Here is a 21,971-nt window from a genome sequence, read left to right on the forward strand (position 1 = left end):
GGTAGAGAAAGAATACAAAAGATTAATACTGAGGATATCTGACAGTGATGTTGCTCATTTGTTATCTGTTGTTTGTGAGGGACCTACTAATTAAGGTTAAGAAAGAATTCAGGCTGAACAGCTTCAGTACCACAGCTTTAAAAGCATGGGAAGAGATAATTGCGCTCCCATACCATCTCCACTCAGCCGGAGATTTTTGATACAAATACGCCGTATTAAAGACAGCAAAGACGAATAGTTTGTAAAACTCACATCCAGGCCTCTGACTTACCTCGTATACGGAATATTTTAGGGAAAAGATTTATATGAATTGGAATCCTGGAGCTCCCAGCAGTCTTGAAAAGGGCATATACTACGTGTCTTTTCCCATCTGAGCAGTTGATTCTTCGGTATTCAATTGTGGAAGAGTCCGAGAAGGGGCATTGGTGGGGAATCTTGTTCAGTATCTGAGGGAAAAATCGACCTCCTTATCTACCTTCCTGCAAAAAGATGCTCTATCAAGAAGAGTGGTGATAGTGAATCAGGTTAAAATGGTGCAGAACTCTTATCTATGCCTGTGAACATGCCTTTTAAAGTTGCACCTTCTTCTAAAATATCACTGCACTTTGATAACAGAGGCCCTGCCTAATCGCGAAAATGTTGCAATGTTGTGATCACAGCTAGAGATTGTAGTGTAATTCGCGTTTCACCAGAAGCAAGCTCCGTGTAAGTATTTTTGATGTAAATGATAATCACTACACTTTCCTCGACCTGCTCATTAAACTTTTCTGACGGAGAAAAACGTTATATGAGTAAATATGTCAGTCTCCTCTTTAGATCCTGACCTGGGCCAGAATGATCAAACATTCTTACTCCATTTTGGATGGAAATTTTGAAGACTTGCCTGTTTTTTCATATGTGCATATCATGCATATTGACTGAGATAATCCTGAGAAGCAAACTGAATCGCTGAGCCTCTGCAGATCAAGATCACCTTTACGTTTTTACCATGGGAACTAGTTCCTGCCGTTTCTGAATTAAACGCTAGAAGTGATTCTGTTCAACAATACGCTTCAGAAAAAAGACCAAATTGGTTTAACGATTTTATATACGTTGTTTTGTTTCAAAGTGTGATTTTTAAAATAGTTTGCAATGTCTTATACAACACCTGTTGCAGGAAACTCCTTAGGATCGCTTTCTCCTTTCTTATTCGGGACCTAACCCTCCTTTTCATTGTGATGATTGAATAAAATAGGCTTCTATAATATTTTAATTGTTGACCATGCTTTATATGTAGAATCAGTTTTGTTTACAAACAGTGGTTCTGTGAAAATAGTGGTGCACATCCTTCAATGTCCTGTATGAGTTTGGTCTTTTAAAGTATTCTAAATTTTGTCAGGAAAGAAGGAATAATTATTGGATCATTACTTTTCAATAAGCATAGTACGAATAACATTGAAAATGCATTTGATTTGACATTATAAATGAAACATTAAAACGCTTTGCAAGTGAATTATTCCTGCAATGAATATGGTGGATATTACCTCAAGTGAACTAAATAAGTACACTAAATCAAACAGCCCTACTACATAGCATTGTCTAACGCCATAAATGCTTGACTAGAACACGAATGCAAGATAATCACAAGTAAGACATTAGTCTGTTCTTGAACACTATAAGTTGGATTTTTTTCTTCTTTTAACTGTGTTCAGTTAGATTTTGTTGCCAAATATGTCAAAAAAATACTTTTCACTGAGTGAATCAAAAGATACAGATTAAGGTTTCTGTAGCTTTAAGAGCAAAGGAGGCGTGTCCGTCATTTCGGGAGACAGAGAAGTCTTCCACCAATCAACTGCTAAACAGTGACTGTAGATCTGCTCGGCTCGTTGTCTCCGCCTCCAGCTGTGATGCAGTGAATCACCCACCCTTCCCCTTCAGTCACAGACGGAGAAGAGCAAATGTACCGACGCAAATCCTTCACTGCCTACCGACGGCGCCTGCGGAGGACTGAGTTCTTATAGCATCTCCGGTTCAAGCCCTCGCCCCAGTGGTCGTTTTAAAAGGGCACTGAAAGGGACGCCGAGTCCTTAACTACAAAACAATCCAGAAAAAGAATTGAAAGGCAATGGAGTCGCGGAGCTCCCGGAAGACTTGGAAAGGGCAAGTACTGTGTTTCTTTTCCCTCTGTATCTGGGGCTTAGTCTCGGGGCAGCTTCGCTATTCCGTAGTGGAAGAGTCGGAGCAGGGGACAGTGGTGGGGAATCTCGCTCAGGATCTGGGGATAAACGTTGCAGCTATTACTAAACGCAGGCTGCGATTGGGATTCGAAAGCAGCAGACGCTATTTTGCTGTTAATGTGGCAAACGGAGCACTGATTGTGAATGAAAAGATAGACAGAGAAAGCCTTTGTGGATCCAGCTCGAGCTGCTTACTGCCTGTGGAGGTAGTTACTGAAAATCCACTGGAGGTATTCCAGCTACAAGTCGAGATACTGGATATAAATGACAATTCTCCCAGTTTTCTCACCACTGAACGTCAACTAAGAATTGCAGAATCCGCGGCTCCAGGTTCGCGATTCCCTCTGGAAAGTGCTCAAGATCCAGATGTGGGAACCAATGCTGTTAGTTCTTACAAACTAAATCCAACGCCATTCTTTTCCCTCAGTGTGAAAGTCCTTAAGGATGGCAAACTTTTCCCAGAAATAGTTCTGGAAAAACCTGTGGACAGAGAGGATCATGAGCAACATCAACTGATCCTGACTGCATTTGATGGAGGCAATCCTGCTAGATCTGGAATTGCCCAAATTAATGTAATTGTTCTGGATATCAATGACAATGCACCAGTGTTTGATCATTCAGTCTACAAAGTCAGTTTACTTGAAAATTCCACTCTAAATACTGCACTAATTAAACTTAACGCGACTGATATAGATGAGGGATTGAATGGTGAAATTGAATATTCTTTTGACGCTCTCACTTCGGACTCGGTGTTCAAGATTTTCAGCCTGGACGTCCACAACGGTGAGATTCTCGTTAAAGGACTTCTGGATTTCGAAGAATCCAATTTCTATGAAATCCATGTACGGGCAAGAGACAAGGGAGTTCCAGAAATGGAAGGACACTGTATTATTCAAGTGCAAATAGAAGACGTAAATGATAATCCTCCAGAGATTCTGTTGACTTCCTTGGAAAAATCAGTTCCAGAAAATATTCCCGTTGGAACTGTAGTAGGACTTTTCAGAGTAAGAGATCGAGATTCAGGGAAAAGTGGTGAAATACGCTTGCATATATCACCCAATCTGCCATTTAAATTCAAGTCATCTGATCACCACTATTCTTTAATCACAGGTGACATTTTAGACAGAGAAAAGGTGTCTCAATATACCATTGAACTAATTGCTAGAGATTTGGGATTACCATCGCTATATACAAAGACAACAGTGGTTCTCAATATTTCAGATATCAATGATAATCCTCCTAGTTTCTCACAGCCTTTCTATAATGCCTACATAAAAGAAAACAACCATCCGGGTTCTTTGCTATGTACTGTGTCTGCTTCTGATCCTGATATGAACGAGAATTCCCATCTCACTTACTCCATAGCAGAGAGTCCGATCCACGATTCTTTTATCTCCTCATTTGTTTACATCAACTCCCACAATGGTAATATATATGCTCAGCGATCATTTGATTATGAGCTCCTTCAAGTTTTGCAAATTCCAGTATGGGTGGAAGATGGTGGTTCTCCGAAACTAAGCTCCAATATCACTATCTATGTCTTCGTGTTGGATCTGAATGATAACTCTCCTGTTATTTTGTATCCGGCAACCTCCAAGGACATCACAGCGCAACAAAAGATCTCTCGGTCAATTGCTATAGAATATTTGGTCACCAAAGTCACAGCAGTGGATGCAGACTCTGGACATAACGCCTGGCTCTCTTACAGTCTTCTAGAACCTACAGATCTCTCTTTGTTTCGAGTGGCTCCATATACAGGAGAAATCAGGACTATCCGAGCCTTCAAAGAGACGGACAACTCTCTGCAGAAAATTCTTATCTTAGTCCGGGACAATGGAGATCCAACTTTGTCAACTACAGTTACCATCCTTATGACTTTAGATGACCAAGTTTATGAGGAAAGTCCACAATCTCGGGATTTCCTTACAGATTCAAAAAAATCTGATATAACCCTGTATTTAATTATTTCCTTGGTGGCAATCAGTGTAATTTCACTTGCTGCTTTTGTCATACTTTCTGTTAAATGCCTCAGGAAAGAGAAAGACAGCTTCAGTTCTTTATGTGATTGTCTAAGCAGTGGTAGCTCGCAATCCAGACACTTTATAAAACAACCCACTCCAACGCTGCATATAAATTCGGATGGCACTCTGAAATATATGGAGGTCAGCATGAGGCCAGCAGACTCCGAGGCCCATTGCTACCGGGCTTGCTTTGCTCCTGTTTTGGAAACAAGTAACTGCATGAAACCTTTGAATTTTCCCCAGCTTAGGGACATGGTGAATGGGACAGATTCATTTCCATCTCGTGATTGCGAGCTGAGTCAATCTTACCAGGTGAGAAAGCATTCTTATTCCTCAAGCTATGTTTTAGGTATTCTGGAACTTCTTTTATTGACTTATTGTAAGGTTAAATTAATAATTACAGAACCTACATTAATACGTTTTCCTGTTCCACTGAATAGTAGAAGAAATTGTACACGATATTGCATATGGTTATGTCATTCCTTCCAAGGACATCCTTAGACTCCATATTCCAGTTATTTCTCCATGTATTTACCGTTCCAGCCTTGGAAATTAATTATGAACACTATAGTAAAATCTGGCTCTTGAACTCTGGTTGTAGGTGAAAATAGAATATTTAGTCATAGGCACGGTGAATCAAAGATGACTTTCCATATCCTTATATAAATCAAAATAACATAGAACATGATGCAAGATTATTAAATCCTAGACTGCAAAGTGGAAATAATGATATAAAACAGACGGTCACCTTTTCCCCTTTTTTTAATGAAAAAAACAGTCAAAGGGATAATCATACCACTTTATATTGTATGTAGTTTTTTAAATTATACTGTATAATAAAATATAGTATATTAAAATAGTTTAAATCTTATTTATCAATATTTATTTCATAAAATTTTATTTCATGCTTTTAAAAACATCAAAACATGTTACAATAATTTAAAAAATGTTGAAAATCTCATCAAGGCATTATTAATTATCCCAAATAAACACTCCTTAGTCATACAACCAATTACCTACCTTCCTTTACAACCAACACAACCCACCAGTTCCATCTCATATCATCCCCACATGCCACAACTGATATCCAAGTAAACTTTCCAAAAGTGTAATGATTTCATTCCGAAAGAGTACTACATTTATATATGTGTGAATAGCAGAGATGTGAATCGTGTGATCGATCGTCTTAATGATCAATTTTGGCTGGGGGGGGGGGAGGGAATCGGATCGTCGCGGTTTTGTTTTTTTTAAAATCCTGTAAATCGTAAATCAGGGGAGGGCGGGAAAACCGGCACACTAAAACAACCCTAAAACCCACCCGACCCTTTAAAATAAATCCCCCACCCTCCCGAACCTCCCCAAATGTCTTAAATTACCTGGGGTCCAGTGGGGGGGTCCCGGTGTGATCTTCCACTCTCGGGCCATGGGTGCGTTCATAGAAATGGCGCAGGCGCTACCTTTGCCCTGTCATATGACAGGGCAAAGGTAGCGCCGGCGCCATTTTGGTTCCTGTCCCCCGACATCACGAGCGCAGGAGATCGCTCCCGGACCTCTGCTGGACCCCCAGGGACTTTTGGCCAGCTTGGGGGGGCCTCCTGACCCCCACAACACTTGCCAAAAGTCCAGCAGGGGTCCGAGAGTGACCTCCTGCACTCGAATCGTATTGCCGTATTGCAAAATGGCCATACGGCCGGCGCCATTTTGCAATACAGCAATACGATTCGAGTGCAGGAGGTCGCTTCCGGACCCCCGCTGGACTTTTGGCAAGTCTTGTGGGGGTCAGGAGGCCCCCCCAAGCTGGCGAAAAGTCCCTGGGGGTCCAGTGGGGGTCCAGGAGCGATCTCTTGCACTCGTGACGTCGGGGGACAGGAACCAAAATTGCGCCGGCACTACCTTTGCCCTGTCATATGACAGGGCAAAGGTAACACCGGCGCCATTTCTATTAACGCACCCATGGCCCGAGAGTGGAAAATCACACCGGGACCCCCACACTGGACCCCAGGTAAGTTAAGACATTTTAGGGGGTTCGGGAGGGTGGGGGATTTATTTTAAAGGGTCGGGTGGGTTTTAGGGTTGTTTTAGTGTGCCGGTTTTCCCGCCCTCCCCCTTCCCCCGATTTACGATTTTTGATGATAAATCGGGGGAATTCCTATTGTATATCGCCTCTAATGATTTTTGACGATTTAAAATATATCGGACGATATTTTAAATCATCAAAAATCGATTCACATCCCTAGATAATAGTAGATTTTCATCTGGAAGAGCTCTCTATTACATAATTTGTAATTACATTATTTTTTAGAAGTAGACTTTTTTAAGTGTAAGTTTTCAGTAGTGTAAACTCCAGTAGATAATCGTTCTGTTTCTTTTATCATGTGAATTGTTCTTTAACATTCATTTTTAAAATTCACTGCAAGAGGATGACTCACATATAAATTCAATGCTATGAGGGGACCAGAAATAAACAACAGTGTCTACTGAGCAATGTGTTAATACATATTTTATTTTATAAAGTAACAGTAATGATAGAAGATAAAGGCCAAATGATCCATCTAGTTGGCCCACCAAGCTACTTATAGTTGTAACTGTAGTTCCTTGCTGGTTACCCCTATGTCTTCCTACATTTTTTTGAAGGAGTGAATAAACATGTGGACAAAGATGAACTGGTAGATGTGGTGTATTTGGATTTCAGAAGGTGTTCCACAAAGTCTTTCATGAGAGGCTTCTAAGAAAACTAAAAAGGCATGGGATAGGAGGCAATGTCTTTTTGTGGATTGCAAGCTGGTTAAAGATAGGAAACAGAGAGTAGGATTAAATGGTCAGTTTTCACAGTGGAAAAAGGTAATCAGTGGAGTGCCTCATGGATCTGTACTTGAACCAGTGCTTTTTAATATATTTATAAATGATCTGGATAGGGGTACAATGAGTGAGGTGATCAAATTTGGAGATGACACAAAATCATGCAGAGTAGTTAAATCTCAAGCGGATTGTGAATGAACTGCAGGAGAGAGACTGTAAGATTGGGATTCAAAATGGCAGATTAAATTTAACATAGACAAGTGCAAAGTATTGCATATAGGGAAAAATTCTTTGCTGTAGTTACAGAATGTTAGGTTGCATCTTAGGAGTTACCACCCAGGAAAGAGTTCTAGGCATCATAGTGGATAATACATTGATATCGTCAGCTCAGTGTGCTGTGGCAATCAAAAAAGCAAACAGAATGTTAAGCATTATTAAGATGAGAGTGACTAATAAAATGATGGCTTTCATAATGCCTCTGTATTGCTCCATGGTGAGACCGCATCTTGAATACTGTTTGCAATTCTGGTTTCTATATCTCCAAAAAGATATGGTTGCACTGGAGAAAGTGCAAAGAAGGATGACCAAAATGATAAGGGGCATGGAATGGCTGCCCTATGAGGAAAGACTAAGGAAGTTAGGGCTGTTCAGTTTGGAGAAGAGATGACTGAGGGGGGATATGATAGAGGTCTACAAAATCATGAAAGGACTTGAACAAGTTAATATAAATTAGTTATTTACTCTCTCAGATAATAGGACTGGGGGCACTCCATGAAGTTAGCAAGTAATATTTAAAACAAATTGAAGAAAATTCATTTTCACCTAGCGCATAGTTAAGCTCTGGAATTCATTGCCAGAGGATGTGCTTACAGCAGTTAGTGTAACTGGGTTTAAAAAATGTTTGAGTAAGTTCCCAGAGGAAAAATCCATAAACTGCTACTAATTAATAAGCAATAGTAACTTGAGAGTTATTTAATGTTTAGGTACTTGCCAGGTACTTGTGACTTGGATTGTCCACTGTTGGAAATAGGATACTGAGCTTGATGGACCCTTGGCCTAATCCAATATGGCATATCTTATGTTCTTATGTTAAGGGTGGTAACTGCCACTCAGTGCAGGTTACCCCCTTGCACCCTTTTCTTATTTCCAACCTCTAGCATTCTGCAATGTTTATCTCATGCCCTTTTGAATTAATTTACTGTTTTCATCCTTACCACCTCCTCTGAGAAGGTAATCCAGTCATCTACCACCTCAATAAAGAAATATTTCCTGATCCTGGGTCATTCCCTTGCAGTTTCTTTTCATGACCCCTAGTTCTACAGATTCTTTTCCAGTGGAAAATGTTCTGAATTTGTGGATTATTAAAACCTTTCAGGTATCTGAAGTTCAGTATCATATCTCCTATCTCCCCTGCACCACGTTCTTCTAGGGTAGATATATATATATATTGATTCTTCAGCCTGACCTCATAAGTCTTCTGATATAATCCCCATACAATTTTGGTCACCATTCTCTGGACCGCTTCCATCTCTACACTATCTGTTTTCAATACTAACAACTAGGAAGAGAGAGAGAGCGAGAGAGAGCTCATTCACTCAAAATATTCATGACAGAGAAAAATAAAAAATACATAAAACACATAGTTCAAATGATTAATTTGAGAATGAGCAACAGAGCTGTCTTGCAAGTGTGGATAGAGAGATAGACATTATTTTGTGATATTTACCACTTTAAATTAAGATGTAGGGAAAGAATGCAAAATATTTTTACTAAGAATATTTCCAGTGTTCAGCGCCTTATTTATCAGACGATAACGCTATTCAGCTATTATCTGTTGCTTGTGAATGATGTGTTAATTAAGATAAATAAATAATTCAGTCTGAACAACTTCAGTACTGTAATATAATACATTATTGCTTTTAAGAGCATGGGACGAGATAATAGCTCTCCCATACCCTAGAATTTCAGTACAGATACGCCTTATTAAACGCAGCCAGATGGATTGAATTTGCATACTGTAATTCAATTCCAGGCCCTTGTCTTTTCCTTAATGTGAAGCTTCAAGGACAGGAAACTCTTGTAGGGAACATTTTAAAAAGGGAGATTTATAAACAAAATATATAGAACCCAGGAACTTCCAGTAGTCTTGAAAGGGCATATACTACGTTTCTTTTCCCTGAGTGGCTGGGGCCAGATTTCTGAGCAAATTCTTCGATATTCAATTGCAGGAGACAGGGCACTGGTGGGGAATCCTGTTCAGGATCTGAAGCTAAAATTGACCAAGAAGGTCGATTTCATCCTCAGATAAAATGTAGGAAGAAGTCTACCTTTCTGTGAGATGACTAGTGAAAATAGTGCAGTCCACATATATATATGCCTAAGAACATGCACCTTCTTCTAAAAAATAACTGCTCTTTGATAACAGACACCTTGTGGGACCACGAAAAATGTTGTGATCACAGCTTCCTATGAGGAAAGGCTGAAGAGGTTAGGGCTGTTCAGCTTGGAGAAGAGACGGCTGAGGGGGGATATGATAGAGGTCTTTTAGATCATGAGAGGTCTTGAACAAGTAGATGTGAATTGGTTATTTACACTTTTGAATAATAGAAGGACTAGGGGGCATTCCATGAAATTAGCAAGTAGCACATTTAAGACTAATCGGAGAAAATTCTTTTTCACTCAATGCACAATAAAGCTCTGGAATTTGTTGCCAGAGGATGTGGTTAGTGCAGTTAGTGTAGCTGGGTTCAAAAAAGGTTTGGATAAGTTCTTGGAGGAGAAGTCCATTAACTGTTATTAATCAAGTTTACTTAGGGAATAGCCACTGCTATTAATTGCATCAGTAGCATGGGATCTTCTTAGTGTTTGGGTAATTGCCAGGTTCTTGTGGCCTGATTTGGCCTCTGTTGGAAACCGGATGCTGGGCTTGATGGACCCTTGGGCTGACCCAGCATGGCAATTTCTTATGTTCTTATGGTGGTGTAAATCCGCATTCCACCAAAACCTGGCTCCGTGTAAGCATTAATGATGTAAATGAAACCCATTACCCTTTCCTCAACCTGCTTAGAAAGCCTTTGTGAGGAAGAACAATTGGAAAATAAATATTGTGTTCTGTCTTCGCTTTTCATCCTATCTTAGATGGAAATTTTCAATACTTGTCTATTTCTTCATATGTGCATATTTGGCTTATTCATTGAGAATATCCTGAGAAGCAGACTGGCTGGATGGCCCTCCAGAACCTGTTTGGGAGTCGCTGATCTAGGTCAGCATTATATTATTACAATGGAAAGTATTTTCTTTTGTTTCTGAATTGAAAGTTAGCAATAAATATCTGTTCTACATCCATACACTTCAGAACAAACAACTTTCTTTAGTGATTTAATATTGGTTGTTTTATTTGAAAGTGCAATTTCTAAAATAAGATTACAGTTTTGAAGAAATTACCTGTTGCAGGAAGCTCCTTAGAGTCGCTTTGTCCTTTCGCATTTTGAGGCCTTAACCCTTCTGTTCATTGTGATGCTTGAATAAAATAGGCTTCTAGTATATTTTTACTTTTCACCAAGCTTGGTATGTGGAATCCATTTTTTCTACATAATGTGGTTCTGTGCAAATATTTGATACCACATCATCATGATGTCCTGAATACGCTTGGTCTTTTAAATTATTCTAAAATGCAAAGAAAGAAGGATTGAACCATTACTTTTAAATAAATATAGTGCGAATACCATTGAAAGTGCTTTTGATTTCGCCATTACAAATGAAATATTAAAACGCTTCGTAAGTGATTCTTCTTCCAATGAACGTGGAGGAAGATAACTCAAGTGAACTAAATAAGGACGCTAATTTAAGCATCCCTACTGCCCGATATTATCCGATGTTATAAAATAAATGCTTTACCACAATAGGAATGCCAAACAATCTCAAGTAACAGACTTTTGTCTGTTCTAGTAGCTCAGAGCTCAGATTCTTTTTTTTTTTCATTCAAAAGTGTACAATTAAAATTTGCTGCTACAATATCTCACCAAAAATATTTTTCAGCAATTGGCGCAATAGATACAGGCTTACCTTTCTGTAGCTTTAAGAGCAAAGGAGGCGTGACCGTCATTTGGGGAGACAGACAGAAGTCTTCCACCAATCAACTGCTAAACAGCGACTGTAGATCTGCTCGGCTCGTTGTCTCCTCCTCCCGCTGTGATGCAGTGAATCACCCACCCTTCCTCTTCAGTCGCAGACGGAGAAGAGCAAATGTACCGACGCAACTCTTTCACTGCCTACCGACGGCGGCTACGGAGAACTGAGTTCTTATAGCATCTCCTGTTCAAGCCCTCGCCCCAGTGGTCGGTTTGAGAGGGCACTGAAAGGGACGCTGAATCCTTAACTACAAAACAGTCCAGGAAAAGGCTTGAAAGGCAATGGAGTCGCGGAGCTCCCGGAAGACTTGGAAAGGGCAAGTACTGTGTTTCTTTTCCCTCTGTATCTGGGTCTTAGTCTCGGGGCAGATTCGCTATTCCGTAGTGGAAGAGACGGAGCAGGGGACATTGGTGGGGAATCTCGCTCAGGATCTGGGGATAAACGTTGCAGCTATTTCTAAACGCAGGCTGAGATTGGGATCCGAAAGCAGCAGGCGTTATTTTGCTGTTAATGTGGCAAACGGAGCACTGATTCTGAATGAAAAGATAGACAGAGAAAGCCTTTGTGGATCCAGCTCGAGCTGCTTACTGCCTGTGGAAGTAGTTACTGAAAATCCACTGGAGCTATTCCGGCTACAAGTGGAGATACTGGATATAAATGACAATTCTCCCAGTTTTCTCACCACTGAACGTCAACTAAGAATTGCAGAATCCGCGGCTCCAGGTTCGCGATTCCCTCTGGAAAGTGCTCAAGATCCAGATGTGGGAACCAATGCTGTTAGTTCTTACAAACTGAATCCAACGCCATTCTTTTCCCTCAGTGTGAAAGTCCTTAAAGATGGCAAACTTTTCCCAGAAATAGTTCTGGAAAAACCCGTGGACAGAGAGGATCATGAGCAACACCAACTGATCCTGACTGCCTTTGATGGAGGCAATCCTGCTAGATCTGGAATTGCCCAAATTAATGTAATTGTTCTGGATATCAATGACAATGCACCAATGTTTGATCATTCAGTCTACAAAGTCAGTTTACTGGAAAATTCTCCTATAAATACTGCGCTAATTAAACTTAACGCAACCGATATAGATATGGGAGTGAATGGTGAAATTGAATATTCTTTTGACGCTCTCACTTCGGATTCGGTGTTCAGGATTTTCATTCTGGATACCCACAGCGGTGAGATTCTCGTTAAAGGACTTGTGGATTTTGAACAATCCAATTTCTATGAAATCCATGTGCGGGCAAGAGATAAGGGAGTTCCAGAAATGGAAGGACACTGTATTATTCAAGTGCAAATAGAAGACGTCAATGATAATCCTCCAGAGATTATGTTAACCTCCTTGGAAAAATCAGTTCCAGAAAATACTCCTGTTGGAACTGTAGTGGGACTTTTCAGTGTTAGGGATCGAGATTCGGGTAAAAGTGGTGAAATACGCTTGCATATATCACCCAACATGCCATTTAAATTCAAGTCATCTGATGAACATTATTCTTTGATCACAGGTGACATCTTAGATAGAGAAAAGATGTCTCAATATATTATTGAACTAATTGCTAGAGATTTGGGATTACCATCGCTATATACAAAGACAACAGTGGTTCTCAATGTTTCAGATATTAATGATAATCCTCCTAGTTTCTCACAGCCTTTCTATAATGCCTTCATAAAAGAAAACAACCAGCCGGGTTCTTTGCTATGTACTGTGTCTGCTTCTGATCCTGATATGAACGAGAATTCCCATCTCACTTACTCCATAGCAGAGAGTCCGATCCACGATTCTTTTATCTCCTCATTTGTTTACATCAACTCCCACAATGGTAATATATATGCTCAGCGATCATTTGATTATGAGCTCCTTCAAGTTTTGCAAATTCCAGTATGGGTGGAAGATGGTGGTTCTCCGAAACTAAGCTCCAATATCACTATCTATGTCTTCGTGTTGGATCTGAATGATAACTCTCCGGTTATTTTGTATCCGGCAACCTCCAAGGAGATCACAGCGCAACAAAAGATCTCTCGGTCAATTGCTATAGAATATTTGGTCACCAAAGTCACAGCAGTGGATGCAGACTCTGGACATAACGCCTGGCTCTCTTACAGTCTTCTAGAACCTACAGATCTCTCTTTGTTTCGAGTGGCTCCATATACAGGAGAAATCAGGACTATCAGAGCCTTCACAGAGACGGACAACTCTCTGCAGAAAATTCTTATCTTAGTCCGGGACAATGGAGATCCAGCTTTCTCAACTACAGTTACCATCCTCATGACTTTAGATGGCCAAGTTTATGAGGAAAGCCCACCATCTCGGGATTTTCTTACAGATTCAAACAAATCTGACATGACCCTGTATTTAATTATCTCCTTGGTGGCGATCAGTGTAATTTCACTTGCTGCTTTCGTCATACTTTCTGTTAAATGCCTCAGGAAAGAGAAAGACAGCTTCAGTTCTTTATGTGACTGTCTAAGCACTGGTAGCTCACAATCCAAACATTTTATAAAACAACCCACTCCAACGCTGCACATAAATTCGGATGGCACTTTGAAATATATGGAAGTGAGCTTGAGGCCAGCAGACTCTGACACCCATTGCTACCGGGCTTGCTTTCCTCCTGTTTCCGATACAAGTGATTTCACCTTCTTGAAACCTTTGAATTTTCCCCAGGTTAGGGGCATGATGAATGAGACAGATCCATTTCCATCTCGTGTTTGCGATTTGAGTGAATCCTACCAGGTGAGATAGCATTCTTATTCCTCAAACTATGTTTTAGATATGCTGAGAGTTCTTTTACCGGCATTTTCTAAGGTTGAATTCATAATTACATATATTCAAAAGTTCTGCTGCCACATTGAATAGGAGAAGAAACTGTACACGATATTTTAATTTTATATGGCTTTGTCATTTCTTCCAAGCACAAATTACATCCTAAGGGTCCATATTTCAAAGATTTCTCCCATGTGTCTACTCTCCCAGCCTTGGACATTAGGGGTGTTGGCCACTATAGTAACATCTGGCTCTTGAACTCTGGTTATACAAGAAAATAAAATCTTTATTCATAGGTACTGTGAGACAAAGATGACTTTCCATATAAAAATAACATAGAACATGATACAAGATTTTTAAAACCTGGACTGTAAAGTGGAAATCATTATATAATGACATTTTAATTGATATAAAACAGAAGGTCTCCATTCTCCCTTTTGTATAAGACAAGAACAGTAGAAAAGATTATCATATCACCTTATGTTGCATGCCTATGTTTAAAATATGTTATATAGTAAAGTATATATTAAATAGCTTAATGCATATTTATTAATATTTAATAAAATTTTATTTCACACTTCTAAAAACATCAAAGCATGGTACAATATTTTAAATAATTATTAAAATTAAGCCATTATTATTTCTTCCAAATAAACACCCTTCAATCACATAACCAATCACCTCCCTTCTTTTACAACCAATACAACCCACAAATTCCATCTCATATCACCCTCAAATGACATAACTCATATCCCAGTAAACCTTCCTAAAATGTACAATGCTGTAATGATTTCATTTAGAAAGGACAGTAAATTTATAAATGTGTGTGTTCTGGCTCAATTAAAACATATGTGTTTTCTCATCCAGACAGATAACTTTTCTTCCCAATCAGTCCTCAAGACAAAGATCCTTTAGGTTTGAAATTATTTATTGTAGAAGTAGATTCTTCTTACAATTTTTGTATCTCAAACGTGTAGCCCCAGCAAATATCTTTGTAGCTGGAGATACGTGGGAGAGGGGAGAACAGAGTTTCTGGGTTGCAGGGTGAGAGGGTTCTCAGGCTGATTTAATCTTTAGAAGAAAGCGAAAAGAAGAATTTTAAAAAGCCAATCATTTCACAGGGCTTTACAAAGTGCTGCTGGCTTTGAAGCTGGCATGGGCAAGACTGACACTCCTAGAGAACTGTTACAGAAAATGCCTCCACAAGCTGGGGACAGGGGGCAAGGTCTAATGGCAGCGAACCTAGGACCCATGTGACACAGGGGGAGCATGAAGGGCAGTCCCTTGAGCCAATAGGACACTTAGGAAGACTCAAGTTAGATTGAGAGGCATTCAAGCTCTTCCGATATTGAGAGAAAGTAAAGGAGGGAGGGAGCTTCTCTTAAGGGCAAAGCTCCTCTTAAAGGCAGTGCTCACAGACTTTTATCATAGGTTACAAAAAGTGTTTCAATATTAAAAGTCCTCAGAAGGAAGGACTGCACTAGACACAGTTACACTGTAATGTATATACAGATACAAACATGTACCCACTGCTGGGGACAGAACAGTGTGAATAGTCAGTTTTCATTACTGGAAGAACACTCTATTACACTTAGTTTTTGGTTGATAGACTTAGTTTTTGGTTACTTGCCAAGTTCTTATGGCCTAGATTGGCCACTGTTGGAAACAGGATGCTGGGCTTGATGGACCCTTGGTCTGACCCAGTGTGGCATGTTCTTAATTACAGCATATTTCAGAAGTAGACTTTAAATTATAAATGTAAGTTTTCAGTATAGTAAACTCCAGCAGATAATTGTTCTGTTTTTAAAATTCACTGCAAGATGATGACTCACATATAGATTAAATGTTATGAGGTGACCAGAAATGAATGTTATGAGGTGACAGCAGATAAAGACCAAATGGTGCATGCCGTCTGCCAAGCAAGCAGCTTCCGGTTATAAATGCTGCTCTATTGAGGTTACCCCTATGGCTTCTGCAAGTTGTCCCCATGCCTTCTGTTAAGGGTAGTAACTGCTACCCTCAGGGCCAGCAGGACCATTAGGTAGACTAGGTGGCCATCTAGGGTGCCAGAAGTGGGTGGGGCAGTGCAACCTGACCTGAGGGCGGCAGTCTTAAATAGAACACGGGCGAGGTGTGGCTGCAAGAAAGATGGCATGCAAATGGAGGTGCGTTGTGGGTTCCAGCGGTTTGAAAGAGAGAGAAGGTGGTGATGGCCTGATGGTGAGGTCATTGCCTAGAGCAGCTGGATACCCTTGCACCAGCCCTGGCTGCCCCATACAGGTTACTCTGTGCACCCTTTTCTTCATTTCATACCTCTAGCCTCTAGAGATCCATATTGTTTATCCCATGCCCTTTTGAATTCATTTACTATGTTCATCCTCACCATCTCTTCTGGTTGGGCATTCCAGTCATCCACGTCTCCATGAAGATATATTTCTTGATGTTGGTTTTAAGTCATCCCCCTGGACTTTCATTCTTGATCCCCTAGTTCAACTGTTTTCTTTCCAATGAAAAAGTTCTGAGTTTGTGCATCTTTAAAACATTTCAGGTATCTGAAGATCTGCATCATATCTCCTTTCCTCCAGGGTATACATATTTAGATCAGTCAGCCTGGCCTCATAAGTCTTTTAATACTGACCCCACCCATTTTGGTTGCTCTTCTCTAGACCAACTGCTTTCTGTCCATATTAATAACACTCCAAAAGTTTCTTGCAAGGTTCAATAAAAATATCCATAAAACAGTGCAAATGAGATAGATTATCATGTGACGTATACCATTTAGATTAAGCTATGGTAGAGAAAGAATACAAAAGATTAATACTGAGGATATCAGACAGTGATGTTGCTCAATTGTTATCTGTTGTTTGTGAGGGACCTACTAATTAAGGTTAAGAAAGCATTCAGGCTAAACAGCTTCAATACTACAGCTTTAAAAGCATGGGAGGAGATAATTGCTCTCCCATACCATCTCCACTTAGCCGGAGATTTTTGATTCGGATACGCCGTATTAAAGGCAGCAAAGACGAATAGTTTGTAAAACTCAAATCCAGGCCTCTTATACAGAATATTTTAGGGAAAAGATTTATATGAAATGGAATCCTGGAGCTCCCAGCGGTCTTGAAAAGGGCATATACTACGTGTCTTTTCCTTGTATAGCTGAGCATCTGAGCAGTTGTTTCTTCAATTGTGGAAGAGTCCGAGAAGGGACATTGGTGGGGAATCTTGTTCAGGATATGAGGAAAAAATAGACCTCCTTCTCTACCTTCCTGCAAAAAGATGTTTTATCAAGGAAAGTGGTGATAGTGACTCTGCTTAAAATGGTGCAGAACTCTTATCTATGCCTGTGAACATGCCTTTTAAAGTTGCACCTTCTTCTAAAATATCACTCCACTTTGATAACAGAGGACCTGCCTGATCGCGAAAATTTGCAATGTTGTGATCACAGCTACAGATTGTAGTGTAAGCCGCGTTTCACCAGAAGCAGGCTCCGTGTAAGTATTTTTTATGTAAATGATAATCACTACACTTTCCTCAACCTGCTTATGAAACTTTTGTGACGAAGATAAACGTTATAGGAGTAAATATGTTCAGTCTCTTCTTTAGATCCTGACCTGTGCCAGAATGATCAAACTTTCTTACTCCATTTTGGAGGAAAATTTTGAAGACTTGCCTATTTTTCATATGTGCATATCATGCATATTGACTGAGATAATCCTGAGAAGCAAACTGAATCGCTGAGCCTCTGCCGATTAAGATCACTTTTACGTTTTTACCATGGGAACTAGTTTCTGCCGTTTCTGAATTAAACGCTAGAAGTGGTTACCTGTTCAACAATACGCTTCAGAAAAAAAAAAAAACAACTTTGTTTAGCGATTTGATATTAGTTGTTTTCTTTCAAAGTGTGATTTTTAAAATAGTTTGCAATGTTTTATAAAACACCTATTGCAAGAAACTCCTTAGAATCACTTTGTCCTTGCTCATTCGGGCCCTAACCCTCCTTTTCATTATGATGACAATAAACTGGGCTTCTATTATATTTAAATTGTTGACAATGCTTGATAGGTAGAATAAGTATTATCTACAAACAGTGGTTCTGTGAAAATACGTGGTGCACATCCTTCAATGTCGTGTATGAGTTTGGTCTTTTAAAGTATTCTAAATTTTGTCAGGAAAGAAGGAATAATTATTGGATCATGTCTTTTCAATAAGCATAGTACGAATAACAATGAAAGTGCATTTGATTTGACATTAAATCGCTTTTGCAAGTGAATGATTCCTGCAATGAATATGGTGGATATTAGCTCAAGTGAACTAAATAAGTTCACTAAATCAAACAGCCCTACTGCATAACATTATCGGACGCCATAAATACTGGACTAGAATACGAATGCCAGATAATCACAAGTAAGACATTTGTCTGTTCTTAAACACTATAACATCGATTTTTTGTTCTTTTAACTGTGTTCAGTTAGGTTTTGCTGCTAAATATGTCACAAAAAATACTTTTCACTGAGGGAAGCAATAGATACAGATTTAGGTTTCTGTAGCTTTAAGAGCAAAGGAGGCGTGTCCGTCATTTGGGGAGACAGAGAGAAGTCTTCCACCAATTAGCTGCTGAACTGAGACTGTAGATCTGCTCGGCTCTTTGTCTCCTCCTCCCGCTGTGATGCAGTGAATCACCCACCCTTCCTCTTCAGTCAGAGACGGAGAAGAGCAAATGTACCGACGCAAATCCTTCACTGCCTACCGACGGCGGCTGCGGAGGACTGAGTTCTTATAGCATCTCCGGTTCAAGCCCTAGCCCCAATGGTCGGTTTGAGAGGGCACTGAAAGGGACGCTGAGTCCTTAATTACAAAACAGTCCAGGAAAAGACTTGAAAGCCAATGGAGTCGCGGAGCTCCCGGAAGACTTGGAAAGGGCAAGTACTGTGTTTCTTTTCCCTCTGTATCTGGGGCTTAGTCTCGGGGCAGCTTCGCTATTCCGTAGTGGAAGAGTCGGAGCAGGGGACATTGGTGGGGAATCTCGCTCAGGATCTGGGGATAAACGTTGCAGCTATTTCTAAACGCAGGCTGCGATTGGGATTCGAAAGCAGCAGACGTTATTTTGCTGTTAATGTGGCAAACGGAGCACTGATTGTGAATGAAAAGATAGACAGAGAAAGCCTTTGTGGATCCAGCTCGAGCTGCTTACTGCCTGTTGAAGTAGTTACTGAAAATCCACTGGAGGTGTTCCAGCTACAAGTCGAGATACTGGATATAAATGACAATTCTCCCAGTTTTCTCACCACTGAACGTCAACTAAGAATTGCAGAATCCGCGGCTCCAGGGTCGCGATTCCCTCTGGAAAGTGCTCAAGATCCAGATGTGGGAACCAATGCTGTTAGTTCTTACAAACTGAATCCAACGCCATTCTTTTCCGTCAATGTAAAAGTCCTCAAAGATGGTAAGCTTTTCCCAGAAATAGTTCTGGAAAAACCTGTGGACAGAGAGGATCATGAGCAGCACCATCTGATCCTGACTGCCTTTGATGGAGGCAATCCTGCTAGATCTGGAACTGCCCAAATTAATGTAATTGTTCTGGATAATAATGACAATGCACCAGTGTTTGATCATTCAGTCTACAAAGTCAGTTTACTGGAAAATTCCCCTGTAAATACTGCGCTAATTAAACTTAACGCGACTGATATAGATGAGGGACTGAATGGTGAAATTGAATATTCTTTTGACGCTCTCACTTCGGATTCGGTGTTCAAGATTTTCAGTCTGGATATCCACACCGGTGAGATTCTCGTTAAAGGACTTCTGGATTTCGAAGAATCCAATTTCTATGAAATCCATGTACGGGCAAAAGACAAGGGAGTTCCAGAAATGGAAGGACACTGTATTGTTCAGGTGCAAATAGAAGACGTCAATGATAATCCTCCAGAGATTCTGTTGACTTCCTTGGAAAAATCAGTTCCAGAAAATATTCCCGTTGGAACTGTAGTAGGACTTTTCAGAGTAAGAGATCGAGATTCGGGTAAAAGTGGTGAAATACGCTTGCATATATCACCCAACCTGCCATTTAAATTCAAGTCATCTGATCACCACTATTCTTTAATCACAGTTGACATTTTAGACAGAGAAAAGGTGTCTCAATATACCATTGAACTAATTGCTAGAGATTTGGGATTACCATCGCTATATACAAAGACAACAGTGGTTCTCAATATTTCAGATATTAATGATAATCCTCCTAGTTTCTCACAGCCTTTTTACAATGCCTACATAAAAGAAAACAACCAGCCGGGTTCTTTGCTATGTACCGTGTCTGCTTCTGATCCTGATATGAACGAGAATTCCCAACTCACTTACTCCATAGCAGAGAGTCCGATCCACGATTCTTTTATCTCTTCATTTGTTTACATCAACTCCCACAATGGTAATATATATGCTCAGCGATCATTTGATTATGAGCTCCTTCAAGTTTTGCAAATTCCAGTATGGGTGGAAGATGGTGGTTCTCCGAAACTAAGCTCCAATATCACTCTCTATGTCTTTGTGTTGGATCTGAATGATAACTCTCCGCTTATTTTGCATCCGACAGCTTCCAGGGAGCAAACGGCGCAACAAAAGATCTCTCGATCAATTGCTGTAGATTATTTGGTCACCAAAGTCACAGCAGTGGATGCAGACTCTGGGCATAACGCCTGGCTCTCTTACAGTCTTCTAGAACCTACAGATCTCTCTTTGTTTCGAGTGGCTCCATATACAGGAGAAATCAGGACCAGCAGAACCTTCACAGAGACGGACAACTCTCTGCAGAAAATTCTTATCTTAGTCCGGGACAATGGAGACCCAGCTTTGTCAACTACAGTTACCATCCTCATGACTTTAGATGGCCAAATTTATGAGGAAAGCCCACAATCTCGGGATTTCCTTACAGATTCAAAAAAATCTGATATGACCCTGTATTTAATTATCTCCTTGGTGGCGATCAGTGTAATTTCTCTTGCTGCTTTCGTCATACTTTCTGTTAAATGCCTCAAGAAAGGGAAAGAGAACTTCAGTTCTTTATGTGACTGTCTAAGCACTGGTAGCTCGCAATCCAGACACTTTATAAAACAACCCACTCCAACGCTGCACATAAATTCGGATGGCACTCTGAAATATATGGAGGTGAGCATGAGGCCAGCAGACTCCGAGGCCCATTGCTACCGGGCTTGCTTTGCTCCTATTTCAGAAACAAGTGACTTCATGAAACCTTTGAATTTTCCCCAGCTTAGAGACACGGTGAATGAGACAGATTCATTTCCATCTCGTGATTGCGATCTGAGTCAATCTTACCAGGTGAGATAGCATTCTTGTTCCTCCAGCTATGTTTTAGGTATTCTGGAACTTCTTTTACTGAATTATTCTAAGGTTAGATTCATAATTACAGAACCTACATTAACAAATTTTGTTGTCCCACTGATTAGTAAAATACATTTTACACGATATTGCATATGGTTATGTCATTACTTCCAAGGATATATTACATCCTTAGACTCCATATTCCAATGATTTCTCCATGTGTTTACTATTCCAACCGTGGAAATTAATGGTGATGATCACTATAATAAAATCTGACTCTTGAATTCTGCTTCTATGTGAAAATAGAATATTTCGTCATAGGCACGGTGAGACAAATATGACTTTCCATATCCTTATATAAATCAAAATAACATAAAACATGATGCAAGATTATTAAATCCTAGACAGCAAATTGGAAATCATGATATAAAACAGAGGGTCACCTTGTCCCCTTTTTATATGACAAAAACTGTAAAAGGGATCATCATACCATTTTATATTGTATGTTGTTTTTTTTAAATTATACTGTATAATTGTTCTTAAATTATTTATTTATTGATTTAAACTTTCTTATATACTGCCTCCTCCGAAGTTTGGAGTGGTTTACAAAGAGTAGGTACATATAGTATATTATAAAAGTACATTATAATAGTATATTAAAATAGTTTAGCTTATTTATCAATATATATTTCATAAAATTTTATTTCATG

At 39.8% G+C, this 21,971-nt stretch overlaps 1 protein-coding gene across 10 annotated transcripts in view; it reads left to right on the forward strand.

The window, feature by feature from the left end:
- LOC115081986 (protocadherin gamma-C3-like) overlaps nucleotides 1–21,971 on the forward strand; it is a 191,622-nt gene that overhangs the window by 68,847 nt on the left and 100,804 nt on the right. Inside the window, exon 1 of one of the 10 annotated variants that reach the window (XM_029586235.1) lies at nucleotides 1,980–4,549. The exons of 7 other annotated variants lie outside the window; for them this stretch is intronic. In XM_029586235.1, coding sequence (XP_029442095.1) covers nucleotides 2,105–4,549 — 2,445 coding nt within the window. In that variant the 5' untranslated portion in view covers nucleotides 1,980–2,104. Of the gene's footprint in view, nucleotides 1–1,979; nucleotides 4,550–11,299; nucleotides 13,900–18,639; nucleotides 21,259–21,971 lie in introns of those variants that run through there. 2 more of the 10 variants (XM_029586229.1, XM_029586234.1) reach the window with 2 other exon arrangements.

The sequence above is a fragment of the Rhinatrema bivittatum genome, unplaced genomic scaffold (assembly GCF_901001135.1).
Source record: "Rhinatrema bivittatum unplaced genomic scaffold, aRhiBiv1.1, whole genome shotgun sequence".
Classification (NCBI taxonomy): Eukaryota; Metazoa; Chordata; class Amphibia; order Gymnophiona; family Rhinatrematidae; genus Rhinatrema; species Rhinatrema bivittatum.